The 25140-nt window shown below is 33.1% G+C and overlaps 6 protein-coding genes across 12 annotated transcripts; 1 reads left to right on the forward strand and 5 right to left on the reverse strand.

Moving 5' to 3' along the window:
* Window positions 1-131: 131 nt before the first annotated feature.
* On the reverse strand, window positions 132-2972 carry Ras (Inosine-5'-monophosphate dehydrogenase ras). Its single transcript, XM_083086118.1, has 2 exons — window positions 2452-2972; window positions 132-2176 (listed from the first exon to the last, which is right to left on the reverse strand). Exons 1-2 carry the CDS (start codon window positions 2776-2778, stop codon window positions 932-934), a joined length of 1572 nt encoding a protein of 523 aa, XP_082942244.1. The 5' UTR covers window positions 2779-2972; the 3' UTR covers window positions 132-931.
* A 1175-nt stretch (window positions 2973-4147) lies between these two features.
* On the reverse strand, window positions 4148-8607 carry LOC145963688 (uncharacterized). 4 transcript variants are annotated; one of them, XM_083085810.1, is made up of 11 exons: window positions 8369-8607; window positions 8257-8311; window positions 8016-8159; window positions 7695-7784; window positions 7378-7508; window positions 7114-7172; window positions 6720-7029; window positions 5353-5949; window positions 4837-5160; window positions 4533-4726; window positions 4148-4410 (listed from the first exon to the last, which is right to left on the reverse strand). In XM_083085810.1, the coding sequence occupies exons 1-11, from the start codon at window positions 8412-8414 to the stop codon at window positions 4378-4380; spliced, it is 1983 nt and encodes a 660-aa protein (XP_082941936.1). In that variant the 5' UTR covers window positions 8415-8607; the 3' UTR covers window positions 4148-4377. The 4 variants fall into 4 exon arrangements, with proteins under 4 accessions (XP_082941936.1, XP_082941935.1, XP_082941937.1 ...); XM_083085809.1 differs by having other exon boundaries at window positions 4837-5949; XM_083085811.1 differs by lacking the exons at window positions 8257-8311; window positions 8369-8607 and having other exon boundaries at window positions 4837-5949; window positions 8020-8110.
* A 70-nt stretch (window positions 8608-8677) lies between these two features.
* Window positions 8678-15733, reverse strand: LOC145963689 (solute carrier family 35 member F5). Of its 2 annotated transcripts, none has more exons than XM_083085814.1 (9): window positions 15588-15733; window positions 13121-13331; window positions 12788-12925; window positions 12639-12695; window positions 12158-12421; window positions 11889-12071; window positions 11416-11732; window positions 11072-11317; window positions 8678-10880 (listed from the first exon to the last, which is right to left on the reverse strand). In XM_083085814.1, the coding sequence occupies exons 2-9, from the start codon at window positions 13280-13282 to the stop codon at window positions 10811-10813; spliced, it is 1437 nt and encodes a 478-aa protein (XP_082941940.1). In that variant the 5' UTR covers window positions 13283-13331; window positions 15588-15733; the 3' UTR covers window positions 8678-10810. The 2 variants fall into 2 exon arrangements, with proteins under 2 accessions (XP_082941940.1, XP_082941939.1); XM_083085813.1 differs by lacking the exon at window positions 15588-15733 and adding an exon at window positions 13487-14154.
* On the forward strand, window positions 14311-20505 carry Bbs4 (Bardet-Biedl syndrome 4). Of its 2 annotated transcripts, none has more exons than XM_083085815.1 (11): window positions 14311-14483; window positions 15174-15468; window positions 15591-15760; window positions 15983-16095; window positions 16172-16266; window positions 16549-16711; window positions 17016-17169; window positions 17507-17629; window positions 18564-18735; window positions 18933-19126; window positions 19233-20505. In XM_083085815.1, exons 2-11 carry the CDS (start codon window positions 15387-15389, stop codon window positions 19353-19355), a joined length of 1389 nt encoding a protein of 462 aa, XP_082941941.1. In that variant the 5' UTR covers window positions 14311-14483; window positions 15174-15386; the 3' UTR covers window positions 19356-20505. The 2 variants fall into 2 exon arrangements, with proteins under 2 accessions (XP_082941941.1, XP_082941942.1); XM_083085816.1 differs by having other exon boundaries at window positions 14312-14483; window positions 15621-15760.
* Window positions 19782-22974, reverse strand: LOC145963692 (G-protein coupled receptor dmsr-1). 2 transcript variants are annotated; one of them, XM_083085817.1, is made up of 5 exons: window positions 22159-22974; window positions 20986-22053; window positions 20783-20894; window positions 20524-20708; window positions 19782-20426 (listed from the first exon to the last, which is right to left on the reverse strand). In XM_083085817.1, exons 2-5 carry the CDS (start codon window positions 21576-21578, stop codon window positions 19967-19969), a joined length of 1350 nt encoding a protein of 449 aa, XP_082941943.1. In that variant the 5' UTR covers window positions 21579-22053; window positions 22159-22974; the 3' UTR covers window positions 19782-19966. The 2 variants fall into 2 exon arrangements, with proteins under 2 accessions (XP_082941943.1, XP_082941944.1); XM_083085818.1 differs by having other exon boundaries at window positions 22135-22974.
* LOC145963693 (uncharacterized) lies at window positions 22416-24701 on the reverse strand. The gene is made up of 5 exons (XM_083085819.1): window positions 24315-24701; window positions 23947-24217; window positions 23412-23872; window positions 22902-23332; window positions 22416-22426 (listed from the first exon to the last, which is right to left on the reverse strand). The coding sequence occupies exons 1-4, from the start codon at window positions 24544-24546 to the stop codon at window positions 22986-22988; spliced, it is 1311 nt and encodes a 436-aa protein (XP_082941945.1). The 5' UTR covers window positions 24547-24701; the 3' UTR covers window positions 22416-22426; window positions 22902-22985.
* Window positions 24702-25140: the final 439 nt, after the last annotated feature.

A 25140-nucleotide genomic window follows, 5' to 3' on the forward strand; every position in this document is an offset into this window, starting at 1 on the left:
CAAATTAATATAAATATATTATGCTATACTTCTTTAAATTTCCCTCAATATTAACCAAGAGGACTAATAAAAATATCATAAATCATTTTTAACATCAAGTGGCTTTTATTTAAAATACATACAGTTTACTATATAAGAATACTGTATAAAAAAATATATCAGCTAAAAGACGATATTTGACAAGAGAGATTTCAAATTTAATTTCACATTAAATGAATAACTTGTAAATTATTAACAATTAGAAATATTTTAGCTCTATTTTGAAAAAAGTTAAAATAGCTTTATTAAAGATTATAAAAGAGATTTTATGTGAATTATGTTAATTATAAAATAAAATAATGAGTCGAGCATTGAACGAGTGATTCAGTTAAAATTAAATCATATAAATTATGTATAGAAAATGATCCTGTTTTGACATTTTATATTTCATGTCAATATTATTTTGCAGATCATTATTTGCGATTTTTTGTTTATATATAACAGTTGTATATAGTCGGTCAAATAAAAAAATCAGAAATCATTTATACCTATGTATTATACACAAGTTAATCAAGTATTAAACTGTTAGATAACAGTGCAATATTATGCATTGTAGAATTATGCTAATCTATTTGACTTCATCTATCACTCACTGAATTGTAAAATGTTAATATATTCTAAAAAATGTAAAGATATGCCATTCGTTTTAATAAATATATATAAAATTCTTATAAGTGTGACTCAATGTTATTTTTTTACTCATTGAAAATTCTTTTGAGATAAATGATTCATTTTTAAACACAAGTATGAAAAATACCTCATGTTTGCATTTAAAAGAAATAAACCTACATGATTTCTCACATGTTTGTCTTGTAAAATAATTGCTACTTGATTAAATGCAGGTACGTTTCCGCGTGACGCGTGTTTGATGATTTCTTATTTTATTTTATAATTAAAAAAGCCTTTTCTCATAGGAGAATAAGCTATGTACATTGCCTTCTTGTTGAGCAGAATGCGTTCTCCTTTCAAATTTTAATTCCCCGCTATACATCATAGATCGCAAGGCGGTAAGTGACCTTGCACCAATATCTTGACATCCATGCTTGATACCACAGGTTAAATAAGGCGAAAATTTAAGTACTGAACCTTTGTCGACTATAGAACCACTGACACCTTGAGCCACTTTTAATTTGTCCAGCTCATTATGAAAATACCTCTCCATAGCTGAACCTTTGGCATCCTTTCTATTCATAGCGTCTAAAGATCCCATGCCTCTATACTTTTTAAGACGAACTCCATCGCTAAAGAAATATTCGCCTGGAGCTTCAGATGTTCCAGCCAATAGAGAACCCATCATGACTGTACTAGCACCTAAACTGAGACCTTTAATAATATGTCCGATTGATTGAATACCACCATCTGCTATAACCGGTATTCCAAACTTTCTAGCGTATTCAGAAACCTTGTAAACAGCTGTTGCTTGTGGCCGTCCCACAGCCATTACTTCTTGTGTTATGCAGATAGATCCAGAACCCATTCCAACACGTAACGCATCTGCTCCTGCTTCTATAAGATTCTTGGCTTGCATTGTAGTCACTACATTACCAGCAATTACTTGCAAATTTGGATATTGCGACTTGATATATTTAATCATGTTGATTTGGTACATAGAATTGCCTTGCGATGAATCCAACACTACTACGTCCACGCCAGCCGCTACGAGCAATTCCAATCGATGTTTGTCCGTTTCGCGCGTTCCTGTTGCAGCACCTACTAACAACTGTTTATTCTCGTCTTTGCTAGCATTTGGATAACTACGATTCTTCTTCAAATCAGTTCTAGCCATCAGAGATACGAGTTCACCTCGTTCGTTCACAATAGGGAGCTTTCCCTTTTTTGACTTTTCCAAAATACCATTTGCCTCTTGCAATGTTACACCAGCTGGTGCGGTGATTAGATTTTCTGCAGTCGTCATTATCGAATTAAGCGTTTTAAATTGATAATTCGGCAAACGCTCGAGGAAATCAATATCCCTAGAAGTAACGATGCCTAGCAGTTTACCACCAACTTTACCGGTATCTGTGACAGGCACTCCGCTAAACCCATGCTCAGCTTTTACATTCAAAACATCATTGACTGTATGATGTGGCGCCAATACAACTGGGTCTCTAATAAAACCATGTTTGTATTTCTTGACCTAAAAATGATACAAACATATATGTATATATACACAGATATATATGTGTATGTATACTACTATACTATACTATATGTATACTACAGGAATGAATATATATTCAACAAGTTTACATAATTACTTCTGCACGATATATGTAAAGGAAATAAGATATTTCTCATAAAATAAGAACATTACATCAGATTCTATGCAAACTTTGAAAATATATAGCTTGGATACTTTAATTTTTTCGGACTTAAAAACGATTCGTTGAGGGAAAGTTTGTCACAAAATACCTTATGCACTTCGTTGGCTTGATACTCGGCGGTACAATTGTGATGTATTATCCCGATTCCGCCGGACAGGGCCATAGCGATAGCCATGTCCGATTCCGTAACGGTGTCCATAGGGGAGGAGACAAGGGGCGCTTTCAGCACGAGTTTCCTAGTTAACGGTGACAACAGATCGACCTCGTCCGCCGCAAAATCTATGTAACCCGGTAAAATGATAAAGTCGTTGTAAGTTAGACCATCACCCGCACCAAATAGCTGTTCGGCGGATAAGCCATCGTCCGGTAGCGGCATGTCTGCCGGTTTTACGTTGCCTAATACGTAAGCCGCCATAATTTCGATATGCTTCTCTTTCTCTAATTGTCAATCCGAAACACTGCGGCCGTTTTCACTCCTGGTCACCCCGTTGATTCTGAGAAGATGAAATTCTCGGAGCAATGAAAAACACGTGGCCACGTGCGTTCGAAACAACCTCGGAGAAGCCGCCGGACGAAATGACCGAGTTCCAAACGTGCACGATGCCTTTATCCACTAGACAGCTGTTACCAATGTTGGCATCACTGTGGTATCGTCAGCTAGACTTTCCGCGCATGCGCGGAGTGAAGGCGGCAAAATATTTATAACACGAGACAAAAAGTGCATCATTAATCGTCCGTAAAAAATTCCTTTAAGAACTTTTCTAATTTTATTTTTTATAATAACTCTTTTTTAGCAAACTCTTAAATATTAGAATAATATATATTTATCTATTTAATTTTGTCGCCGAGTCAGTCAAGACCTTTACACTCGTGCTATTCACACTGCACCGCTGTTACTACGCATGCGCGAAGAATTCGGTCACTACGCATGCGCGAAAAATCCAGCCACTACGCATGCGCATCCACCCGCAACAATGGACAACTGTTGGTGCCACGAAAGCGGAATACTTTCAAATATCCTTATTTCGATATCATTGTATCGTCAGAAATATATTCCAAATTGATATATTGAAGACTAGTGCGTTCACGAGTATTAATTGACAAGTTTCTACAGTGTCCAGATACAAGTGATCGATATTTTTTGTCGCATAATTCGCGGCTATTTCCATTTTCAAGATTCAAAGCGAGAATGCGCAGTTGTAACTTTGCGTAAGTATTTTCTTTTCAATTTTAAAATAATGTAAATGTAATCCTTCTCGCTTTCTTGTTGTAAGATTACACACAATATGCAATATTAATTCAGTTTCTTCTTGATTTTAACGTAATCTTCTCTCGTTCTTCGTATCACAATTATTTTCTTGCAACACATCGAGGTTATATTCCGGCAAACACCAAGTAACAGTTATATAACTGTTAGTTGTAATTTCCTACTCAACAATATAACTGTTACATGTTATATAACTGTTATATGTGTTAGATAACAATTATATTGTTGAGTAGGAAATTATATTGTTGAGTAGGAACTAACAATTATATAACTGTTACTTGGTGTTTGCTGCTCTCTAAAAGTGAATCAGTGTATTATCACTGTAATCAGTGCTGTACTTATAACTGTTTGTAATCAGTGAGTATTTACTGTTTTTCAGTGATAATACACTGATTCACTTTTAGAGAGTGGGATGCTTTGCTTGTCTCGCTTTGTTTTATACACTTTATTATTAAAATTAATTATTTAAATAAAAATCTATGATGCTATGCGAGAGACAGAGGCAAGAAGCCGAAGCTTGTGATTCAGATCCTGAAGAAAAGTTTAATCGCAAATACATATAATCACATGTATAAATACTCATGTTGCACAATAGGCAAATATGTAGGAAATATCATTAGAAAAATATAAAAAGTTCGATGTAGAAGACGCATAACTCACACGCAAAAATTAGACGCGTGTAAAAAACAGGGAACGAATAAGCGTAAGTGACGAAACATGTTGAAGATGTATGAGTACGTGATGGATTCAAATAACGTTGTTGCATTTTCCACAGGGACGCTGAAAACGACACACAATTATAGAACATTTTATCCAATTTTCACGATTTAATGGAATATAAATGTAGAACGAATAATATATATTTATATACAACGTTTAATATAAATTTAATCGAATCTTACTGGGCGTAAAAGGAGGGTGTTCAAGATGTCGATAATTCCATCGAAGGCTTCTCCGAACGACGATGTAACATATTGAAGCGCCAGCTCGATGTAATTCGTGTCCACGTAATCGTTCTCGTATTCCTCGTCAAAGAAATAGTCGTATATCATAGGCAGAAATATGACCGCGACGTATATCGTGATACTGAGTAGGGCTGAAAAAGAATTCAAGATACTTTGATTCTCTTCGAATAGGAAAAAAAGATAGCTATCATCGTTCATTACACATATGTATATGCGATTCTTACATATTCTTTATGTATACCTATAGTTCTAAGTCCGAGCAACCGTTTGCTCGCTCGTTTCGTTTTCCTTCGTTTCGTTTTCTTCGCAAATTCCCCGGAAGTTTCATGACGAACATTCTCGCGCGCATTAAAGGTAGGATCCGAAAACGATCTGCCATCAGCAGCTGTCGAATCTCGAAGTGCCGTATTGATCATGCAAGAGAGCACGGAACATTGTTGGAGAGTTTGAGATTCTGGCAAACATTCTCTGTCTCCCGTATTATCCGGTTTATTAGCCGATGCGATTTTACGCCTGAGCTTCCAATAATACTCCCAATAACTCTGATTCAACAATTCCTGCGTCTCTAAAGGGATGGACGATGGTTCCTCGAATAAATCTCCCTTGGCTTGTAGATTCGTCAACGAACAAGAGTTTATTTGACGATTGGATTTCGCGTTATTAGATTTTATTCGTATTGTAGATTTCGTGCCATTTATCCCGTTTCTTCTATGCAACAATTGACTTACCTTCAAGCGGCTCCTCTCGTATTGCTTACCTTTAACGTGACGCGAACCGGGCAATATCAAAGTGCAATCGGAATCTGTGATCGCCAAACGAGATTTTTTTCGAAAGAATGATTTGGCCTTTCGCGATAGATTTATCGGCGCAGTTTTACGTTTTAGCTCTTTATTTTTAACTTCATTAAAGGCTATATCCATCTTGAATATTTTGTTATTCATTATGTTTGTCGGGGATTTGTCTAAACCGACTTGTCTATTCTTATCGTGATATATAAGTTTCTGTTCTTGTAGCGAAGTTTTTGCTATTTTCGTCTCGCTCAATGTTTTCCGCTCGACTCCCCATCTCTCCATGGTATTCGAATTATCTATATTGCATTTTTGTTCGACAGTTTTCAATCTCTTAGCCGTAGTCATATTAGAGAAACTTCCACCATCTTCCGCAATATTCGCATTATCTATCGTATTAAATTTTTCACGATGGCTTTTATCGAGCAAAGTGTCGTTTACAATATCCTGATTTAGTGAAACACTCGAGTTAACGTTCTCTTTATCGTGTATGCAATCGGGTGTTTTACAGCAGAAAATACTTTTATTTCCCGGAATATCGATCTTTGTATTATGTTCTCGAATATCTAAAAAAAAACGAATTTGTTTCTAGATCCCGCAAAAATCTTATTCAAAAAATATTAATATGTAAAGTTACGATTAAAAATGATAAAGTTATTATGCAGTTATTAATACGAACTTGTGTCATATTACAAAAGTATATAAATACTATAAATATTATTAAGTAATATTCCTAGGTTGTTTAATATTTTAATAAATTAAACATAATTATGTCTTGCATTTACTCTTTAATAATGGATAGTTAATATCTTTATAAAAATATTAATGTTGCCTTGCTGCTAATCTTTATAAAGAAAAATCAATCAAACTTGAAATAATTACAGCTATTCAGCTCGATTATACTAATGTCGTGAGAGAAAGATATTCATTTTTGTGTTTTAGATTGTTATATTAAAATTGTCATATTAAATTTTTATGTTCGTACTTTCATATTCATTTCGAATGTTCATATTTTCTAGTAATAATATAGTTGAATACTGTTAATTTATTTATTATAATCTGATAATAATTTCATATAAAATCTTATATTCAAAAAAGTCTAGATGTGTCAATATCTTTTCAACAAAAATCTTGGGACATTTTTTAGAGGAATTTTTTAATCTATTTCTTATCTTTCATATTTTGAAATTTCTAAATTTGAAAAATCTAAATTTATATTTTAAATTAAGATATCACATAAATATTTTTTTGAAACATTTTATATATACGATCATCGTAAGATGATGAAAATGTAAACGAATGTAAACGGTACAAATTATTGCAAATAATTCATTACCGTTAAGTGGATACTTTTCAGATTCTTTGGAGTCATAAATCGAATTGGCCAACGTTGATGCTGGATCGATATTCCCGACAGATTCTCTATCTTTCATTCTATCGCTCTGACATTCAATTTTAATATTCTCTTGCATTTGTCTTGATATATTCGATATTTGTAAAGGTACATTATGGTAGGCAACTACAGGAATTTGCACGCTATAACATTGCAATGGCTGCTCCGAAGAAGCGGCAGCTTCTATGTTAAAAGTGTTAATAGGCAGTATCTTTTTTTCATCAACCATTAAAAGTAGCGACCTACCAGTTTCCTGAATGTGTAGATATATATGATAAATAGTACGCTTTTAATATTTAATGTCAACGATAACGATCGCGTTTTATAAGCGGCTTACTTGTTGTTGTACCTGAGGAAATCTATCTTCGCGTCGCTCGTTAGTGACGTATTGCGAGGCTGAAAGGGAATAATCATACTAGAAGATTAATTGAATAATTTAGTACATGCAATCGCGTCTTACGATGAGTTCTGTATACACAATTATCCGTTTTACAATAATCGGCTTCCAAAATAAATTGTTCTTTAGAACAATCAGTGGTCTCTTTGTTTGTGACGCTTTCTAATAATTTATCTACATTATAACATGCATAATTATCCGCACTTTCAATCGCTCCTTGCAATCTGTCCTCAGGCTTCTCAATTTCTTGCGAAACATGCATTTCTGGTGTTTGTTTATCATTCTTCGTATCACAAGATTCATCTGGCTTCTCGGCCTTCTGTCGCGATATCTGCCTGTGTCGCATTACAAATTGTGTTAATGAAACCAAACGTGGACAAAAATACGCAAGATAATGATATATTAGAGCATGTTTCGCGCGCTAATTACCATGTTACGTATCATGTAACAGAATTCGATGCGAAGCCAAGAAATACGGACTTTAATGAGAAATCTAATTAGGATCTACCTTGAGAGAATACCTTTTAAAACGTGGATCGATGGAACCGGGCAATCTTTTCGGTATATGCGTGGGTACTTCGTACTTTTGATTCAATTTCGATCTGATATATCTAAGATAAAAAAAAGAAAAGAAACAAGGAAAATTTATAGAGATGTAGCAATTTTTCTCCGATTTAATCGCGATACCCTAATATATACGAAAATAATATTCAATATATTATTCAATATATTCATTATATTTTCCAATATTTATTTTATATTTTATTTTTATTCAATATTCAAAATTCAAAAATTCAAAAATTATTACTATTCAAAAATACGTAAAAAACAAATATGCTTACTGACACGTAACAGGTCGTACTATACTGCGACCTTTCCTAGGAGTTCCTATCAGGGTAACCACACATGGGGGTTCGATAATATCATTGACATTATTGTTTAAACGACGTAGAGGTATTTTTGGCCAAGATGGATCGGAAGGAGGTCTAACATCGAGAATATCATTCGTAAGAAATTGAATAAAAATTTTGCCTTATTAATAATATATAATAATCCAAATGTAATTACATTTAAAATACTTACCGTAACGTGCTTATATTACGTTTTTCCGAAATCGCTGATAAATTTTGCCCGTTTACTATAAAAAAATATATTAAAAGCAGTGTGATTTATTATTCTTGGAGATTGATTTTACCTTTTATATGCAACTCAAGTGCACTTGTTTCGTCGTCACGCGTCATATCGCGAATTATTTATTATTATGGACATTAGAATTCCTCAATTATAATGATATATATTGTGCCACGTCATTAAAAATTAACCCACTTGACATATTAGTCTAAAAAAAAATATACACGCGGCACAATTATGCATGTCAATTACATGTTTCGTCAGCATCGAGCGCCTTTTACGTGACATGAAGTTATAAATTGTTTTGTTTATCTAGAATCATTTGTCTCAGAATTGTTTCTTATTACACACTATACGAACACACAAATATAAATGATTGTTAAGGATTATATTTTATTATCACATAATTTTTATATATGTATACAACTGTAAGTTGAATTTTAAAATATAATACGATATTTACACCGAATATATTTATATATACAATAAATATAGTTATAGCCAGTCTTGAGTTTCGAGAGAAATATTACTTTTAAAATTTTACATGAGATGATGCATAGAACGTTAGCAAGTATCTTAAAAATAAACATAATTAAGAGAACAAAAAAAATCTTTCTATGCACAATACATTGGCTGATAAGTAAAAGCTGAATTTCAAGTCTGGTTATAACATACAGGAACGATCAATTAATAGTTCAATAATTTAATGGGTCGCGTTATACTCAAGTAATTTTCTAAAGTAATTTACGCACCATATTTATTGTTATATCACATCATTAATCTAAGATTGCAACTATCCCTTTTCTCTTATTTATTTTCATCTCATAAAGGTATTGCAATTTTTTATCCAACATTTATCCAAATATTTTTTTTTTCTTTTATACAGATTACCAATATTGTACAATATAGATATACAATCTCCGATTCTCCGATTTATTCTTTTTACACAGTCAGAAAATGTACTTGTAATAAAAATACGATATAATATAATGCATTATTTAATACAATTAAATAATGCATTATATTATATCGTATTTTTATTACGAGATCAATCGAAATGTATTAATTTTTTAAAAGTACGACATTTCAAATCGTGTGACACGTGAATAAATTTTGCAATTGTAGGAAAATATTTACGTTAATTTTCCTTAATTTTTCACATGACGTTTGTTTCGAATAATTACTATCCTTTTTCCATATCGAGTTTCGAAATTAATAAATATAATTTATTTTCGTTTCACACTTCTAACTCGTCTTATATCCTTGTCGATATTTAAACATAGTGAAACTTGTGCGCATTAATTACCAGAAAATAACAAATCAAATTATTTCTTAAATAATAGAATTTGTGTTGTATATATATAAAACAATCAAATTATAAATCGTGAAATTAAAATTTGTCATTTTGCTTTATCAAAATACATCTGAAAGTGACTTGATATAAATAGTTGACCCCATAGATGTGTTTTGACTAGACATTTGAAATATAATTCAAATCATTGCTTTCATCAAATATAAAACTTTGCATCATTGATTTCTCAGGAATGCATCATTTCAACAAATTCCTTTTTACTTATCAAATTTTTCATTGGTCCAAAGCACATTAACACTCTCTTTCCATTCATTTTTAGTTATTAAAACTATATTCATTTTGTTTATAATACTTTGTTTAAAATTAGCTAAATACTAAGAATAATAATAAGTACAGAATGCGCTAGGTGTACACAAGAATTTTTTATAGCATTTACACAATACTATCTATCTTTTCCAATAAGTTATTCCTTAATCATTTCAACATGTTACAATGATTATATATATACATATATACATACACATATATATATGTGTATGTATATTAAGCCTTAATAGCAATGAAAAATATTATTTAGGAAAAGTATAATCTTATAAACAAATATTTCTTTGATTTCAATCAACTCTTACTGTATTACTATATACAGATTTTGTTAAAGACACTGAATTTCTTGCTTTTTATATGAATTCGATTATAGAATAGAGTAAAATGCAAGATCCAAACTGCAGTTTTGAAATAACAATTATATACCAGATCTTATTAGTAGAGTTTATGAAAACATAGTGTTCATATGATAAATCGATAAGAAATATAAAGAGGTAGTTTCGGAAAAATGGATTCGAAGAAATAAAATATGTTAATCGCGTTTGTTACAACTTGACCCACAATGATTATTGTCCGGCAGTAATATTATTTTGTGATTTAGTGTGAAATAAAGTAATATTTCGAAATATGTATATAGAGAAAATGGAATCTTATATGATCGTTATATCAGAGGATGTAATACACAACTGTCGCTGAGACATATAAATGAATGTGTATGAATGAAATATATAAATGGAAACGGGTGTTCACGGCCGATGGGGAGGCACATACATATAAGAGAGAATCACGCGCTTATTGATCTAATTATTATGACGGCATATATAACATGAAATGTTTTACCATGTTTTCGATCCTCTCATTATTGTCACATTAAGCTTCATGATCACCACTATCTATCCCTATTAGGGATTCTGTTTGCTCCGCTTCAAGATCTGGAATCCTGAAAATGAATTGATAATAATATTGAAATTTCAATTTTCATATTTTTCATACATAATACATTCATATCATAATACATGTGTGATACAATTAATGATTGCAATTATTATCATAATTATTTTACTGTTTGCATTATTGCTATAATTTGATTTACATATTATTCATTTTACGTTTACGTGACATATACTTTACCTTGTAGATCTGTTTTTTCTGCAAATCCAGATAAAAAATCTTTTCATTAAGTTCATAACAGGATCCCAATTATCGTAATAAGAAAAAAGAGACACTGCTAGAAATGCCAAGAACATTGGAATGCTTCCAAAGTAGAAAATATAGGGGTATTCAACTTTTTTCAAGAGGACATCAGCTACCATTGACATGGGCATTGTTAAGCTTACAGCCATTGTCGCTACGAGAGACGATGTCAAAAAGCAACCCCTATGGATATAATTATAAAATATTCAAATTATATATAAACTTATCAGAGTTATATTATTATATGCACAATATAGCATTACAAAATCTATTAAAATTACCATAGCCAAAGAACTTCATTTAGAACTGTACCAATCAGGCCATTTATAATTAGGAATGTCCATTGATGACTATTGGGCCATTCAAATTCTTCCCAATGACCGTAATGAAGGATAAAAAATAAAGGCCACAAAAGCGTTAAATTGAATATTCCCACGAAACCAAAAAACATAGGTATATCCATTTTATCTTCATGATCTACTTTTCTTTTTAAAAATACAATATATGCAGCATAAAAAAAAGCACTGACTAGAGCTAATATTATGCCCATTGACTTGCTATTGTTTTCTACAGTCAAATCTGAGATGCCAACTAATATCTGTAAATAAAGAATAATATTTTTCAGATATATTATATATCTAATGTGTGAATCAACTAAACATTTTTATTTTTAATGCTAAGAGATTGTATGGAATCGATATACAAATTGAATTTTACTTCTAAATTGAAATTCTCTAATAATCTTGCAACTTACTAATCCAAAGAAGCTAACGAATACAGCAGCTAACTTGGACAATGTAAGCTTATCCCCTCCATTACTGGGAAAGAAGGCAGCGAGAAATAATGTGAATAAACTAGATGTTGATGCCAGTACAATCACAATTTTATCTTCAATTTGCTCTAATGATATCTGATACGTATAATTTGCTATGAACCACTGGAAGAAAAACAATATTGATAATATATGTATAATGGCAGTGGAATAATATTTTACTCGACTGAATTTTACATTATGTTACCCACAAACAAGCAAAACATGAGGGCTATTTTAGCCACTTTTTGTACAGAGAATTTGTTAGCTTGTCGTCTCGCGTGTTCTCCGGCTCTAACACTGGCTTGATAACTAAGCCGTGCCAATAAAGCCTCTGTGGCATCACTTTCCGACATATGGCGCACCTCAGCTAGTTTACTAAATCTTACAGAACGGATAGACGAATCGTCACTTTCTGTACCCGATGAGCGGTCACAATGATCTGGAGTTTTTATTGGAACAAACGTTGGGTCGCTCTGTAATAGAATAAGTCTTTATTAGATTAGTAGCAATAAGTTACTTTTATCTCATATTGTTCAAATATAGTTATTTTATTGATATAGTTGAAATATACTCTTTCAATTCAATTCACTTAGAAAAAGTGTCCCTTTTATATGATATATGACGTAAAAATTTGAAACTCAAATGAAACTCACTGAAAAATTATATTTATAAATAATTTCCTATACTTACTAGACTAGTATTAGCTTCCGCATAGAAGTTGTCATCTTCGATATTAGGATCTATAAACTATAAAAAAAACAAAATATACAAAAATCTTAAAATAACAATAAAGGAGAAAAGAGCATATTTCATGCAATTATATATATTTCAATAAATACCATATATGTTGCAGGTCTATTACATTGTTCCCGCCAAGGTGGCCAAAAGCACAGGCCGAGCAAATAAAATGTAAACATAGATGTCCTTATATATGTACTGAAAAACGGTTTCTCAAAAGTTGCATCCCTGTAAATATACTGAAAAATAGCATATATTATTACTGTAATCTTCACGTTGTATATATAATAATAATAAAAATTTCTGAGTATTTAATGAGAAGTTAAGAAAGTAATTTGTAATTGCAGGTAATAAGTAAGAACAAGTAAAATAATTACAGTGAAAGAGGTAAAAGATAAGAAAAGATTGTAAACATCTAAACAATTTGATCTTACTTTGGTAAGTTCAGAGCTTGATACCCAAATTATATCGACCAGTAATAGAATTAAAAGTCCTAGTATAAGCCTCTGAGACTTATTCATCATCGCCGCGAGTTTATGAGGATCCTCCGCCATCCCCTGTTGCCTACGCTGGCGTAATTCTACGGAACAGCTCATTCTGTCTTAATTTCTTGTTTTCATGACATTGCATTTGAATACTTGTTCCCTGTAAAATCATAATCACAATATTCTTTTTTGTTCTGATATAAGATACATAAAACTGACATTGTTAGAATTTTAAATTAAGAGATATATATCACTTATACAATATCTTTTTCTCCCTCACGCCAATTGAAAGTGCATAATAATAATAATAGTTACCAGGCGGAAAACATGGGAGCCGACTTCACGGATTAATGCATTTACTATCTCTATGTCGAAATACAGAACGTGAAAACGTCAAGGGTGAAGCAAGACTCGCGTTAACAGGTGTCGAGAAGCGATAAGCAAAATACTCCCAATTCTCTCAACGTCACACTGACGAGATAACCTAACCCTAACCAGCTGTTTACGGCCCCGGTCTCAGCCGATTGCCATGTCGATTCCACATTACATTGTCTCTTATTGCGCGCCTCATATCCGTTCTTGTAACTCGTACACCTCCCGAGAAAGAATATCACGGAATTGTCAGTTATGTACCGCAAGCACACTTGAATCCGTACATACATAGATATGTATACATATGTACGAGTTAACGCGCGTTGTAGCGTCTGCCGTACATCTTGCAGCGCTAGTGATAAGAGATGCGTCAGTGTTATCGCATTTGATAACACTCCATTGCAAGTATCGCGCTGTCAACGCACATGGTGTCTTTCGCCCGTTTTCTCCATCTCATTTCTATCGGTGATTTTCAATGGACTTCACGAACAGCTGATTACGTTAACCGACTTCTTTCAATTTTTCACGTATCGTATTTCGCGCTCATTCGGACTAGATAACGTTCAAATTGTAGACACTTGGCGCCGCGAATCTGAAGCCGCAGTGTTGACAACGGGTATGACAGTGAGTCATACAAGTCTGTTTTATCGCGCATGCCCGGCAAACGTCAATTCACTCGCGCTCCTACTTTCTACACTCGAAAAATGGGGTATATAAATATACATATATTTATACATATATCTGTTAAAAGGAAAGGGAAGAATGTAAAAAATGCAAACGAAATGAATGAAGATGGAATGAAGATTTATTATCAATAAAAAGGTGACACCTGTTTGCTCAGGTGCTGATTGAACACAAAATATCATGATTGATCAATCGCGTTTGGCACAGTGACAATTTTTAAACGTCGATATAAGTGGTAGCGTGCTATCGGGAACAGGTGATCAATAACAATATTTCTACTATATTATATACAGGATAAAATTATGACTCAAAGGAAATGAAGATGATTCTTCATCAAATATATAAGTTGAAAATATAAAATAAAATTTTTTCATACTTTGTTTTTGACAAAATCAACTTTGAAGATCCGTCTACGTGTATACATTTCATTTCATTTCAGCAAGAGAATAAAATTTTATTATATATTTATACATACATATATAAACAGTGTGACTCGGTACAAGTCAAAGCAATGCAACAAAAATGTCAATAATGCATTTATATTTTAGTACAAATTGTTAAAAATTCTTTTTATAAAAGTCTCTTTGTCGCGCGCACAAAATATTACTCGGCGAATTAAAAAAGCGCAAATTGATTTAATTGTTTGTGTGAGTGTGTGTATATAAGCTAATTTTCAATTATTAGTCAAATACACGGATTTTTTTCGAAAAAGCTTGGTATGAAAAAATTTTATTCTACATTTTGCACAAGAAATCATTTTCATTTCGTTTGCGCTACAATTGCCGATATATACATCTTATATAATATTATAATTATATGTTGTTAAAAATGTTGTTGTTAATTATTCTACAAGTTATATAATCAATAATTAATTTAATCGGAATGATTATAAGAGTCGAATTATATTTGGCTTAAAGCATTCAATAACATTGTTCGATTTTGACAGGTGTGTATATGTGTATATGCATATGTGTGGTGCGAACGCGACTTATATATTCTTGAAGCTTATCCGGTTACCATGGAGATAGAACGCGATAACATTTCTCTCTTCTTCGAATAACATTGAGAGGAGTTGAAGGAGCAAGCGCAAAAAGCGCATGAAACAAAAGCAGAATTATACCATAATATTATTATAGTTAAATTAGTGCAAGAGGAAATCATGGCGAATAATGTCCTCAGTAACGGTCGTTTACAGGAAAATACAGTTGTACAACGGACGAGAAATGACAGGGACAAAAGAGGTATTGCAAACATTATTAATGTGTACGTGACATAAGCGATCGATCGATTTTGGAATAATTATGCGCGTCCCCTCGATCTTTTTATTTAAAAATATATAAAAATGTCATCTCTTTCTTACTAGTTTTTTCGTCCTCTCTGTTTACACACGCAGCTCCGGATATAGCAGCTATAGAGAATCGCAATTGGCTATTACATCGACATTATACGAGACACGAGTTCAGTGCTTGCAAGCTACTAATCGAACAGGAACTAATGAAATCGGACGGTCACGAATACGCCAGTTATTTGAAGGTGAGATCGATTGTGATCGATACAGTAAAGATGATATCGACGGTAATCGATACAATAAAGAAAATCAGTTATATACGTTACTTGCTATTATTACATGGTACAAAGCACTGAGGAACGGACCAAGTTTTTATTCGAAATTTATAAATCTTTTTTATTATAAAATTTTCTTTCGTTTTATATAATTCACACAATACATATCTACAGTCGTTTTCATCTTCATAGGGTTTAATTCTCAGAAAGGAAGGCAAGATTCAAGATTCACTGGATTGTTTTCAAACCGCGTACAATGTGAATTCGACAAATATCGACAACGTTAAACAGATAGCGAAATCGTTGTAAGTAATTATCGATGGGGAAAGAGGATTGTCTGTAGTTTGATGCACGTAATAATAATGTTACGCGTTACTTTAGATTAATAATGGGAAGTCATAGGCGTGCAATAGACGCGTACACGGAAGCCGAGAAGATATCCGCTGTACCGGATTGGGAAATATATTACGGTCTTGGCAAGTTCTCCTCCTCTAATTCGCTTTACGGCACGATACACTTCGCGTAGCGCGTGTTAGCCAAGTTTTGTAAACTTCTGGAGAAGTGCACTCAACAAATATTACTTTACTAACGATAATGTACTATGCATTTTTACTTTCTTTAACTTGATATTTTTTGCGCATAATTTTGCAGATATTTCTGTATACAATCTTTCATTTTTATTCAACTTATCTGCATATTTTTGCTGTGAAACATAATGATGTCTTGTTTACATCGGATATTTTTTCTGTTTTGTTTAGGTGAAGCTTACGTGAAATTGAATCAATTACAAGAGGGCAAGAAGCATTTCAAGAGATCAACCGAATTAACGAAAAATGAATTGCCCAATCTTGCTCTCGCAAGACTTTATCTTCTAGATGATATGATTCCAGAAGCCAGAAATGCTTATACGGCAGCTTTAAAGTAAGTAACATCATTAGCCGCATGTCACGCAAAAATTTTAGAAATGTTACTTTGATTTCGATATAGCGATATGATTTGATTGAATATTTTTTATTATCATCTATTATTTATTATTCATCATTTATTATTTATTATTTATCATTTATTATTTATTATTAATATAGTAGTTTTCGAATCGTTCGTTTCTACTAATCTTCTTTTCTTTTGATATATTTCTTATTTTTCCCATGAGTGTATTTTTCTTTAATACTTGTGTTGACCCGATAATCTCGACATAATAATCTTTTGCTTTCCTTGCGCTCAGCGCTAATCCCGAGAGTATCGACGCAGCGACGGAATTGGGTCTCTTGTATCTAAAAATTGGAGATACACAACGGGCATTTCAGCAATTTGGAGCGGCATTAGCTTATTCGCCTAATTGCGTTAAAGCGATTTTGCCCATGGCTTACATAATGCAGGTGCGTGAATTTAGTAAAAGAATCCGATTTCATATTTTTTTCGTCATTTTTCTTTAATTTACGAATATAATTTATGATCGATTAATTTGCATTCTTTCATATTTGTTTCATCAAATTAATTTTAAATTCTCCAAATTCTCCAAAATTTTTCCATTATTTTATTCCTAAATAGAAGTTTTATTTCATTAATTTTTACAGTGTTATTGCATTACTCTGCTAATGCAGATAACTAGAAGGCGTATATCACATTTATTAACTGGAGATTTAATTACTTATCCTCACGCTTCTCTTGTGCGGAATTTGCTCTTGCGCTTTACTGAATAGTCATATTTTCCAGAATCACCGAGAATACGATGTAGCCTTATCAAAGTATAAAGTAGCAGCACAAATCATTTCAGAATCTTCAGCGCTTTGGAATAATATCGGAATGTGTCTCTACTCAAAACAAAAATACGTTGCTGTAAGTCAATCCATTTTTCTTTTCTGTTTTTCTGCTTTTCCTCTTTTTTTCAGCACATAAATTTACAATAACGTCTATTAATAAAGGAGAAGAAAAAAATTTTATAATTAAAATATTGATTTTTAAAATATACTATCGTATGAAAAAAAGAGACAAATTTTTTTTATATATTTTTCCGTTGCTAAAAATATTTACTTAAATGGATAGTGTGTAATACAATCAGTGATCTAGTTACTAAAAAGCTTGTAGCCTGATATTCGCATTTGATATTTGCAGCAGATATCAGACACAGAGAACTTTGACATAGAGAATTTTCCCGAGTTGCATTGCATCGTTTTGCATTTCGCATAATACGATTTATCGAATATTCTAAAAAAGAGGAGAGAAAGAAGGAAAACCATATGTTCGTTGATTTATTTATAAAATAATAGTGGCCATGTGACTTGTAAAAGTTTTGAATCGCGATATCATGAAGAGAAGTAGAGAGAATATCTCTTGGGAATATATTGAAATTAAATGGGAAACCACAATATTGCACTGCATCGTAGCACGTTGATAACACTCTAGTTCTTGTTTTACAGGCGATAACTATATACTATAATATATACTTCAGATAGCATCTAGAATACGAGTTGAAAAGCGAGATTACATCTTGTCGATTAACAGAGAAATAATTGCAAATTTTCGCTTAATAATGAAAATGAGTTACATTATAGGTGAAACAGTATACAAATTATACACTATACTCGATACACAAAACTTATCGTAAAATTGAGTTCATTAAAACAGAGAAAATTGCATTATATATCACAAGTTCGATTACAGATAAAATTGCATCATTATCGATATTATTAAAAATAATGATGGGGTTAAAAAGGAGATGTTTGAATTATTTTATTGAGAGAAATAAAATTTCTTCTCCAATGTTTCGTAGGCTATCAGCTCGTTGAAACGAGCACATTACTTGAGTCCGATGTCCTGTGTTCCGTCGTGCAATCTCGGAATCGTTTTTCTCACCACTGGACAACCCGCATCTGCCGCGATTTATTTATGCGCTGCGGTTAGCGCTGAACCAAAAAATCCTACACCGTATCTGTTGCTAGGTCGTAAGTAGAAAATATTGAACGATTTAACGATATATTTAAAGAAACAGCTTTCCACATTGAGTCATGTTTTCTGTGTAAAAAGCTCATTATTAATCCTGAAGTTTTTACGCGAGCCTTTTTTCGCTGATGGAATATTGATCGAAAGCGTTTCTTCCACTCGCGGATCCTTTATTAAATTTATTCTTTTTATATTTCAGTGGCTCTGAAACGTTTAGATGATCTGGAAGGTGCCGAGAGATCCTTGACGAAAGCTCACGCCCTAGCTCCTCAGGATCCACTAATATTGATTAATTATGCAGTAATTCTTGACGCTCGTGGTAAACAAGCTAATGCTACTGAAATGTTGACAGCACTTAATGATATTATGGCTGTTGTTGACGTTGATATGCAGGTAATTTAAAAATCGAAACTTTAAAGCGTTACATCTGACAGAATATGTAGCATATTAATTACATGATTATAAACCGTTATATTATAATACATTATAATATATACAGATATCACAAATGGCGAAAAAATTATCGAAGAAATTGCAGCGTGAAAAAACAGAATTAAATACTAATCAAGAGCTGCCAGTTGTAGAGAGTGAAGAGCGACAATTAAGTGCTGATGAAGTTTAAAAACTAGATTTTTCTCTTTCACTCTCTTTTTATAGACCGAGAGGATATTTGCATATTACATCCATACAGAAATTTAACGAAATTATTTATTGAAACATTATCACATTTTACATTTCTATTGTAGCATATTTTACACACAAGTAAGGTACAATAGATTAATTAACGACGCAATATTTATTTTTTATTTACTTGATATTCGAAAAGATATATATTTAACAAGATGAAATCACAGAATCAAATATAAATGCGTGTATGCATAATTAAAAAATTACTTATTAAATTTATTTATTTAAGTTTGCATGCATGCGATAATTATAATTATAATTATAATTAATTTTATTAACAAAGTTATAATAATTTTTATGAAAAGGTAATATAATTTGTAGTATATTTTGCAAATAATATATATATTTTGATTCTGTTGATTTGAAATCTTTTCTTTTTTATCTGGATGGATTCAAGATCACTTTTTAATTTTTTATTAATCATATAACATTATATATTTATAAATTATAACGCACATTTAGATATTTCATTATAAATAGATTACATGCTCTTTTAAATTCTATGTTTGAAAAACAGAGAGAAAACATTCCATAAAATCTCTTTCGTTAAACATATGTGCTTTGTACATCGGTTTGGTGTTGGTTCATCGTTGGCCAGTTGCTTATGATCCTAGGTTTAAATAATTGTCCAAAAATCATACGAAATTGCCGCGACATGGAACAATATAAGATAAAGTTTATGCTGCCGTTTAATAGCGCAAAGATATCCATCACTTCTCCAAACTTGTGATAACAATTACGGAAGAAACAATCCCCCAAGGCCGCAGAAAGTAAACCCAAAACGCCTTGAGGGATTTCCGTTATGAGGAACAGCAGCAATACCGCTACAAGCATCCTCGTTGTTCTGTCCGTTCGCCTGTCAGATTTACTCACCCGTCGCGGACATTCATTCTTTTTATCGAACGATGTATCGTAATCGAGATCGGAGATTCCTGATGAGGTTGGCTTAGCCGCCTTTGCGGTACAGTGATTGTAGCTCTTCAAAATTTGTTTCCTACCTTTTGCCCTTTTAATCAAGTAAAATGTTAAAGTATATGAGAACGCGAACGTAATTATATACATTATTAAATAATCTGTCAATATAATATTCTGTGTTATTTTACCTATAAAGGGCTTTTATCAGCCAGCAAATGATGATGGTGAGAAGGACGCACGGCAAGAGTTTAACAACTACGCTAAGTATCCAGAAATTTAATTGATACAAGAATCCTTTATCAATGGAACAATCAGCGTCTACGTGATACAAAATCTCCTTGGTGCCATTCTCATAAACGATCTTTGTCTTTATCTGACATAGTGAAATTTAAATTTATTGTAAGCGTAACTACGACATCGAGTAAAATATAATTGACGTTTACTTACTCCAAATACAAGATAGCTAGGAGCGCAGGCGAAAAACGGAGCAACAAAACTACACGAAAGAGCAATCGTACAACGTCTATCGGTGCACCAAGTATAATTGTAACGCGGAAATCTGGTGCATATACACAGAAAGAAAGAGATCATAAGACAACGATTTTCTAATCTTTTTACATTTGAATAGAATTCAAGATCATGAAACTCACCTGATGGCGATGTATCTCCAAACGGCTAAAGTGAGCGTGAGAGCGATACTGATCGTATGAAAAAGCTGCGTGAAATGCATATGGAACAGTACGAAGACGGCCCATCCGTACGGGAAGATTCTATGCTCCGGTAATACGAAATATTTATAAATTGCGAAAGGAATGTACTCCAACATCACCAACGCGTCCGTCACAGCCAGGCCGGTGAGAATGCGATTTATGGGCGCCGCCTTTGTATCTTTCCTCGTGAGGACAACGATATTGAGCATATTAGTGAGTGTGCCAAAGGAACATACGATAAGGGAAGCGTAACCGTGGTAATTCTTGTATTGCGTCGCCAGATCGCGAATCGCACCGTCGCAATAGCACGTAACGTGTATCGTTTCGATACAATTACTTCTATAATTTGTCAAATTATCAAGACCGTAGTAATAAATCTCTTCGTCGGTTATATTTAATCTACGGAAAATATCCATATAATTCTGCAACTGATACATAGTTGACATAATCTCCCGGATCTTCAGATGTCTCGGCAGCTCGAATGTATTCGAGGATATCCGGTACCTGTTATAAGCGCTCTTGCCCGTAGACATGAAAACTTATCGCGATATTCTATTCCGCTATCTGACAAGAATATTCGCATCTTCATTTCTGGCATAACTGCAAGTATTTGTAACGCTGGCTGTGTCGCTGATCTTATTATTTTCTGTTCCACTTAACAGCTGATATATCTTTAATTCGCAACTAATTATGTTCTACGATTTAAATTAGCAAATCATTCGAGTAATTTGCAACTTTCTATGTTTATTCATCAAGGTTATTACGAAATAAAAAAGGAAAGAGAGAAAAAAAGAAGAAAAAAATGTCTGTTGCCTATGCAAAGGTAGATTGACGCGTGACAGGATCGATCAAAATTTAATTATATCAAGTATCTGTATGTTACAACAGTTCCATTTTTGCTGATTAAATATATCTCGCTGAATTATTTAATTCCTCTAATAGTAAGTATCTCTTTTTCCTCTAGTAGTAAGTATCTCTTTTTCGCTCGTTTTTCGAGAAAATCAGAATCTGAAAAAAAAAAAACGATACCATCAAAAACATATACTTTGTACATTTATAAGGACAACAAACTCGAATTATCTTACGTACGTACACATACACGCACGCACTTACACATGTAATGTGTCGAATAAATCAAATGAACATTGTATCATTAGTAACTAAGCACTTTGTGCACTTCGTCATTCGAGATTTGTCACGGCAACAGGTTACGCTACTACGAGTAGATCCAGTCGGTGGATTGTCGCGCTACTGGCGATGTTATTGGCGAAAATTCACGAGCATCCTTCACTCCCTCTCGACGTTTTCCTCTCTGCTCTTGTGAAAGAGCCTGCGCGCAGGACGTCGATGGTCCATAATAGTGTGTGTGTATCTATTTGTCCTGAATACAATCCATGAAACAAGTATGCGCTTTCAGTTCATATTATAAGGTATATATGTTAATAACTGTACTAGGGATAAATTAGTTTGAAGACAATATATATTTATGTATGTGTGTATGTGTGAAAAAAGTTTATAATTTCATCTATATTTCCATTTTTATTTAGGATTTTTCTTATCTTCGATCAATTATAGGTCCTATCAATAGGTCCTATTGAATCACAATCCGTTTCGCGTGTATTGATGTGTTGGTCTAAAATATTAGCACGATAATATTTTATATCTTGTATTTTTCTATTTGTCGAGTACGAAGAGATGAAATTGCCATTAGATCAGATTGCACTCTCTACTGGGTTCATTGAGATTTACTACAATAATTCGCCTATAATCGAGGGAATTGGAACGGAAGAAAACAGGAGCATGAAAGAAGAAATCTTTCTTTTTTATATCTTTTTTTATACTTCGCCTATGCGTACTTTTGCAATTTTATTCCTTGAAAAAAATCTCGCAAAAGAAAGAACTGAAATGAAATAGGCGTGGTTCTATCTACGATTTCATGACTAGCATCCGATAGTAGATTCCGAGTTTGATTTCTCGGTGCGCAATAACGGTCGACTTCTCAGCCAGCCTTTCTCATGCAAAAATACTATCGCAGATACCGATAGCCCTATCAGCAGTATATAAAACGAAGATTGCACATCGGATAGATTGAATGGCACGAAGTCGATCGTTTTCTTTTCAGCTTTTCTTTTTTTTTGTTCAGCCTTCTCTTGAAGAACAAGAGTTTGAATGGTCTGTTTCTTCCACAACAGTGTTAAACCGGCTTCATTCATTCGACCGATCCACGTGTTTATTCCATCTTGCAGAATCGAATTCTTGGGCAGCAAATACGATAAGAAGAATGCACCTAATACAATAGCGGTATTAATATGTGTATGTGAAAAGATTATTATTATGAATAATATCGTTTTTCACAACATTCGTACCTGGACATTCTTTGATAAGATGAAGCAACGGTCCACCATCCTCATCGACGTATCGCGCATCCGTGTATGGGAAATAATTTTCTTTGCCAAGTCCCGAGCCATTTCGATAATAAGCCGCGTTGAATATGGAGTTTTCACCATATCGCAATTTACTTCGCAAGTTTCGCATGAGCGTTGAACTATTATCATCGTCAAAGAGATCAGCTAGACCGAGAGATATCAATGAAATCAGCAATCCCGAAGCATCGAAATCGTGAAGAGTCTCAATATCTGGGTAATACATATCATGCGCGAAGCTGTTGTATAAAATACCACTGAAGAGACTAGTTATAGTGATGTTAGTGAGGAGAATGCCCGATAGTAATATTCTTTCAGCATTCGTGTTCGGCCACTTTTGAGAGCAACCGATGTTTAATAAAAACAATCGATAGATCGTTGCAGAGAAACTTATCTTTTTCGTTCTGAAAGCATGAATGTGTCTTTTCGCTTACATTATATAAATAATCGACTGATGTTCTGATGATTATGTATCTACCTTCCTGGAGTGAAGTTTTGCAGAAAATACCACGTTAGATACACAAAGATCTGCGACAACGTTGTACAGATCCAAACTGAGAGCGGAAAAAAATGATATAGTCGAAGTCCCTTGGGTATCTTGGTTGCTTTAGGAACGATCACGCATACTCTGTCGAAGTCCATATATACACTGAAGTTTACGTCCTCCTCGACATCAGTACTATATTTCTTTATGAAAAAGGATTCGAAGCAGATGTCCGTTCTACCGTATATTACATCGCCTGTGTAAGCTAGTTATTATCATATGACAATCAAAAGAGAAACGGAACAAAAACAAAAGGAACTATCCTAGCAAATAATTCCACAGAAATATCGTTACATTAATACCTAATGCACCGACGTACGTCCCGTTAGGTAACTGATAGCCGAAGGATTTATTATCCTTTGGACGCATCCGTCTATATGTGAAATTCATATGTTCAGCTATCGTATTCAGTACTATTTCGTCAGTTTCTTTGAAAATATGATTATTATTGTAACGTTTGTTTAGTCCCATTCTCTCCTCTTCACTCAGATCGTCTTCCGTGAAAAACCCTGTTTTTAATTCGTATCCATTCATATTGTTTGTTTGATAGTAGCTTAAGTGAGATAGCAGATTCGACGCCTCTCCTACCGTTTTTATATTTATAATTTCGACTCGACCATATGCTGAAAAATTAAGCAAATATTATTTTATAACAAAAAATGCAGAAGAATCAATGAATAATTATATCAAGAATAATTTCTGTTGATGAATTTCTGTTTTATCTTTCGACTTTTCTGCAAGATATTTTACCATTGGTTTGCCATGGAACTGTCGCTTGAGCATTGACTGCACGGGATCCTTTTCTCTAACGTGCGTTCTTTGGAAAAAACATCAGGTTGGATGGATTTCGATGGGGTGTGTTTGAGTGTGAGTTTGGTGGCCAACGGTTTCGTGAACAATTACGTCATTGATTTTTAAAGGCGGACGATTGTAAGTTGCGTGGGACGGTGAGGATTATTAGGTAACATCGTAGCGTTTTTGGAAATAATGGATATTGTATTGCGCCGCGGTTTTTGCGTTTTATTCTGCTTCTATTTTATAAATTCTTAACGGTATTTCTTTTGTTTGACTGTGTTTATTTTTACAATTTTATCCTTCGACCTGTACAGTAATCTTCATTCATTTATT

The sequence above is a fragment of the Camponotus vicinus genome, unplaced genomic scaffold (assembly GCF_025532165.1).
Source record: "Camponotus vicinus isolate PSW18456_S1 unplaced genomic scaffold, iyCamVici1.0 SCAF_13, whole genome shotgun sequence".
Taxonomy (NCBI): Eukaryota; Metazoa; Arthropoda; class Insecta; order Hymenoptera; family Formicidae; genus Camponotus; species Camponotus vicinus.

Coding starts and splice junctions, on each gene's coding strand:
- Bbs4 (XM_083085815.1), top strand. CDS start 15,387: ATGGCGAATAATGTCCTCAGTAACGGTCGTTTACAGGAAAATACAGTT. Junction 17,170..17,506: donor CCATGGCTTACATAATGCAG/GTGCGTGAATTT, acceptor CATATTTTCCAG/AATCACCGAGAATACGATGT. Junction 19,127..19,232: donor TTGTTGACGTTGATATGCAG/GTAATTTAAAAA, acceptor TAATATATACAG/ATATCACAAATGGCGAAAAA.
- LOC145963692 (XM_083085817.1), bottom strand. CDS start 21,578: ATGTCTACGGGCAAGAGCGCTTATAACAGGTACCGGATATCCTCGAAT. Junction 20,895..20,985: donor TGGAGATACATCGCCATCAG/GTGAGTTTCATG, acceptor TATATGCACCAG/ATTTCCGCGTTACAATTATA. Junction 20,427..20,523: donor CTGATAAAAGCCCTTTATAG/GTAAAATAACAC, acceptor CTTGATTAAAAG/GGCAAAAGGTAGGAAACAAA.
- Ras (XM_083086118.1), bottom strand. CDS start 2,778: ATGGCGGCTTACGTATTAGGCAACGTAAAACCGGCAGACATGCCGCTA. Junction 2,177..2,451: donor AAGCCAACGAAGTGCATAAG/GTATTTTGTGAC, acceptor TATCATTTTTAG/GTCAAGAAATACAAACATGG.
- LOC145963688 (XM_083085809.1), bottom strand. CDS start 8,414: ATGACGCGTGACGACGAAACAAGTGCACTTGAGTTGCATATAAAAG. Junction 7,509..7,694: donor ATCGATCCACGTTTTAAAAG/GTATTCTCTCAA, acceptor AATGCGACACAG/GCAGATATCGCGACAGAAGG. Junction 7,173..7,377: donor ATTGCAAGGAGCGATTGAAA/GTGCGGATAATT, acceptor ATTCCCTTTCAG/CCTCGCAATACGTCACTAAC.
- LOC145963693 (XM_083085819.1), bottom strand. CDS start 24,546: ATGAATGGATACGAATTAAAAACAGGGTTTTTCACGGAAGACGATCTG. Junction 23,873..23,946: donor CAAAACTTCACTCCAGGAAG/GTAGATACATAA, acceptor TCATGCTTTCAG/AACGAAAAAGATAAGTTTCT. Junction 23,333..23,411: donor TCTTATCAAAGAATGTCCAG/GTACGAATGTTG, acceptor CTATTGTATTAG/GTGCATTCTTCTTATCGTAT.
- LOC145963689 (XM_083085814.1), bottom strand. CDS start 13,282: ATGAGCTGTTCCGTAGAATTACGCCAGCGTAGGCAACAGGGGATGGCG. Junction 12,926..13,120: donor CAAGCTCTGAACTTACCAAA/GTAAGATCAAAT, acceptor GCTATTTTTCAG/TATATTTACAGGGATGCAAC. Junction 11,318..11,415: donor AATGAAGTTCTTTGGCTATG/GTAATTTTAATA, acceptor TTATATCCATAG/GGGTTGCTTTTTGACATCGT.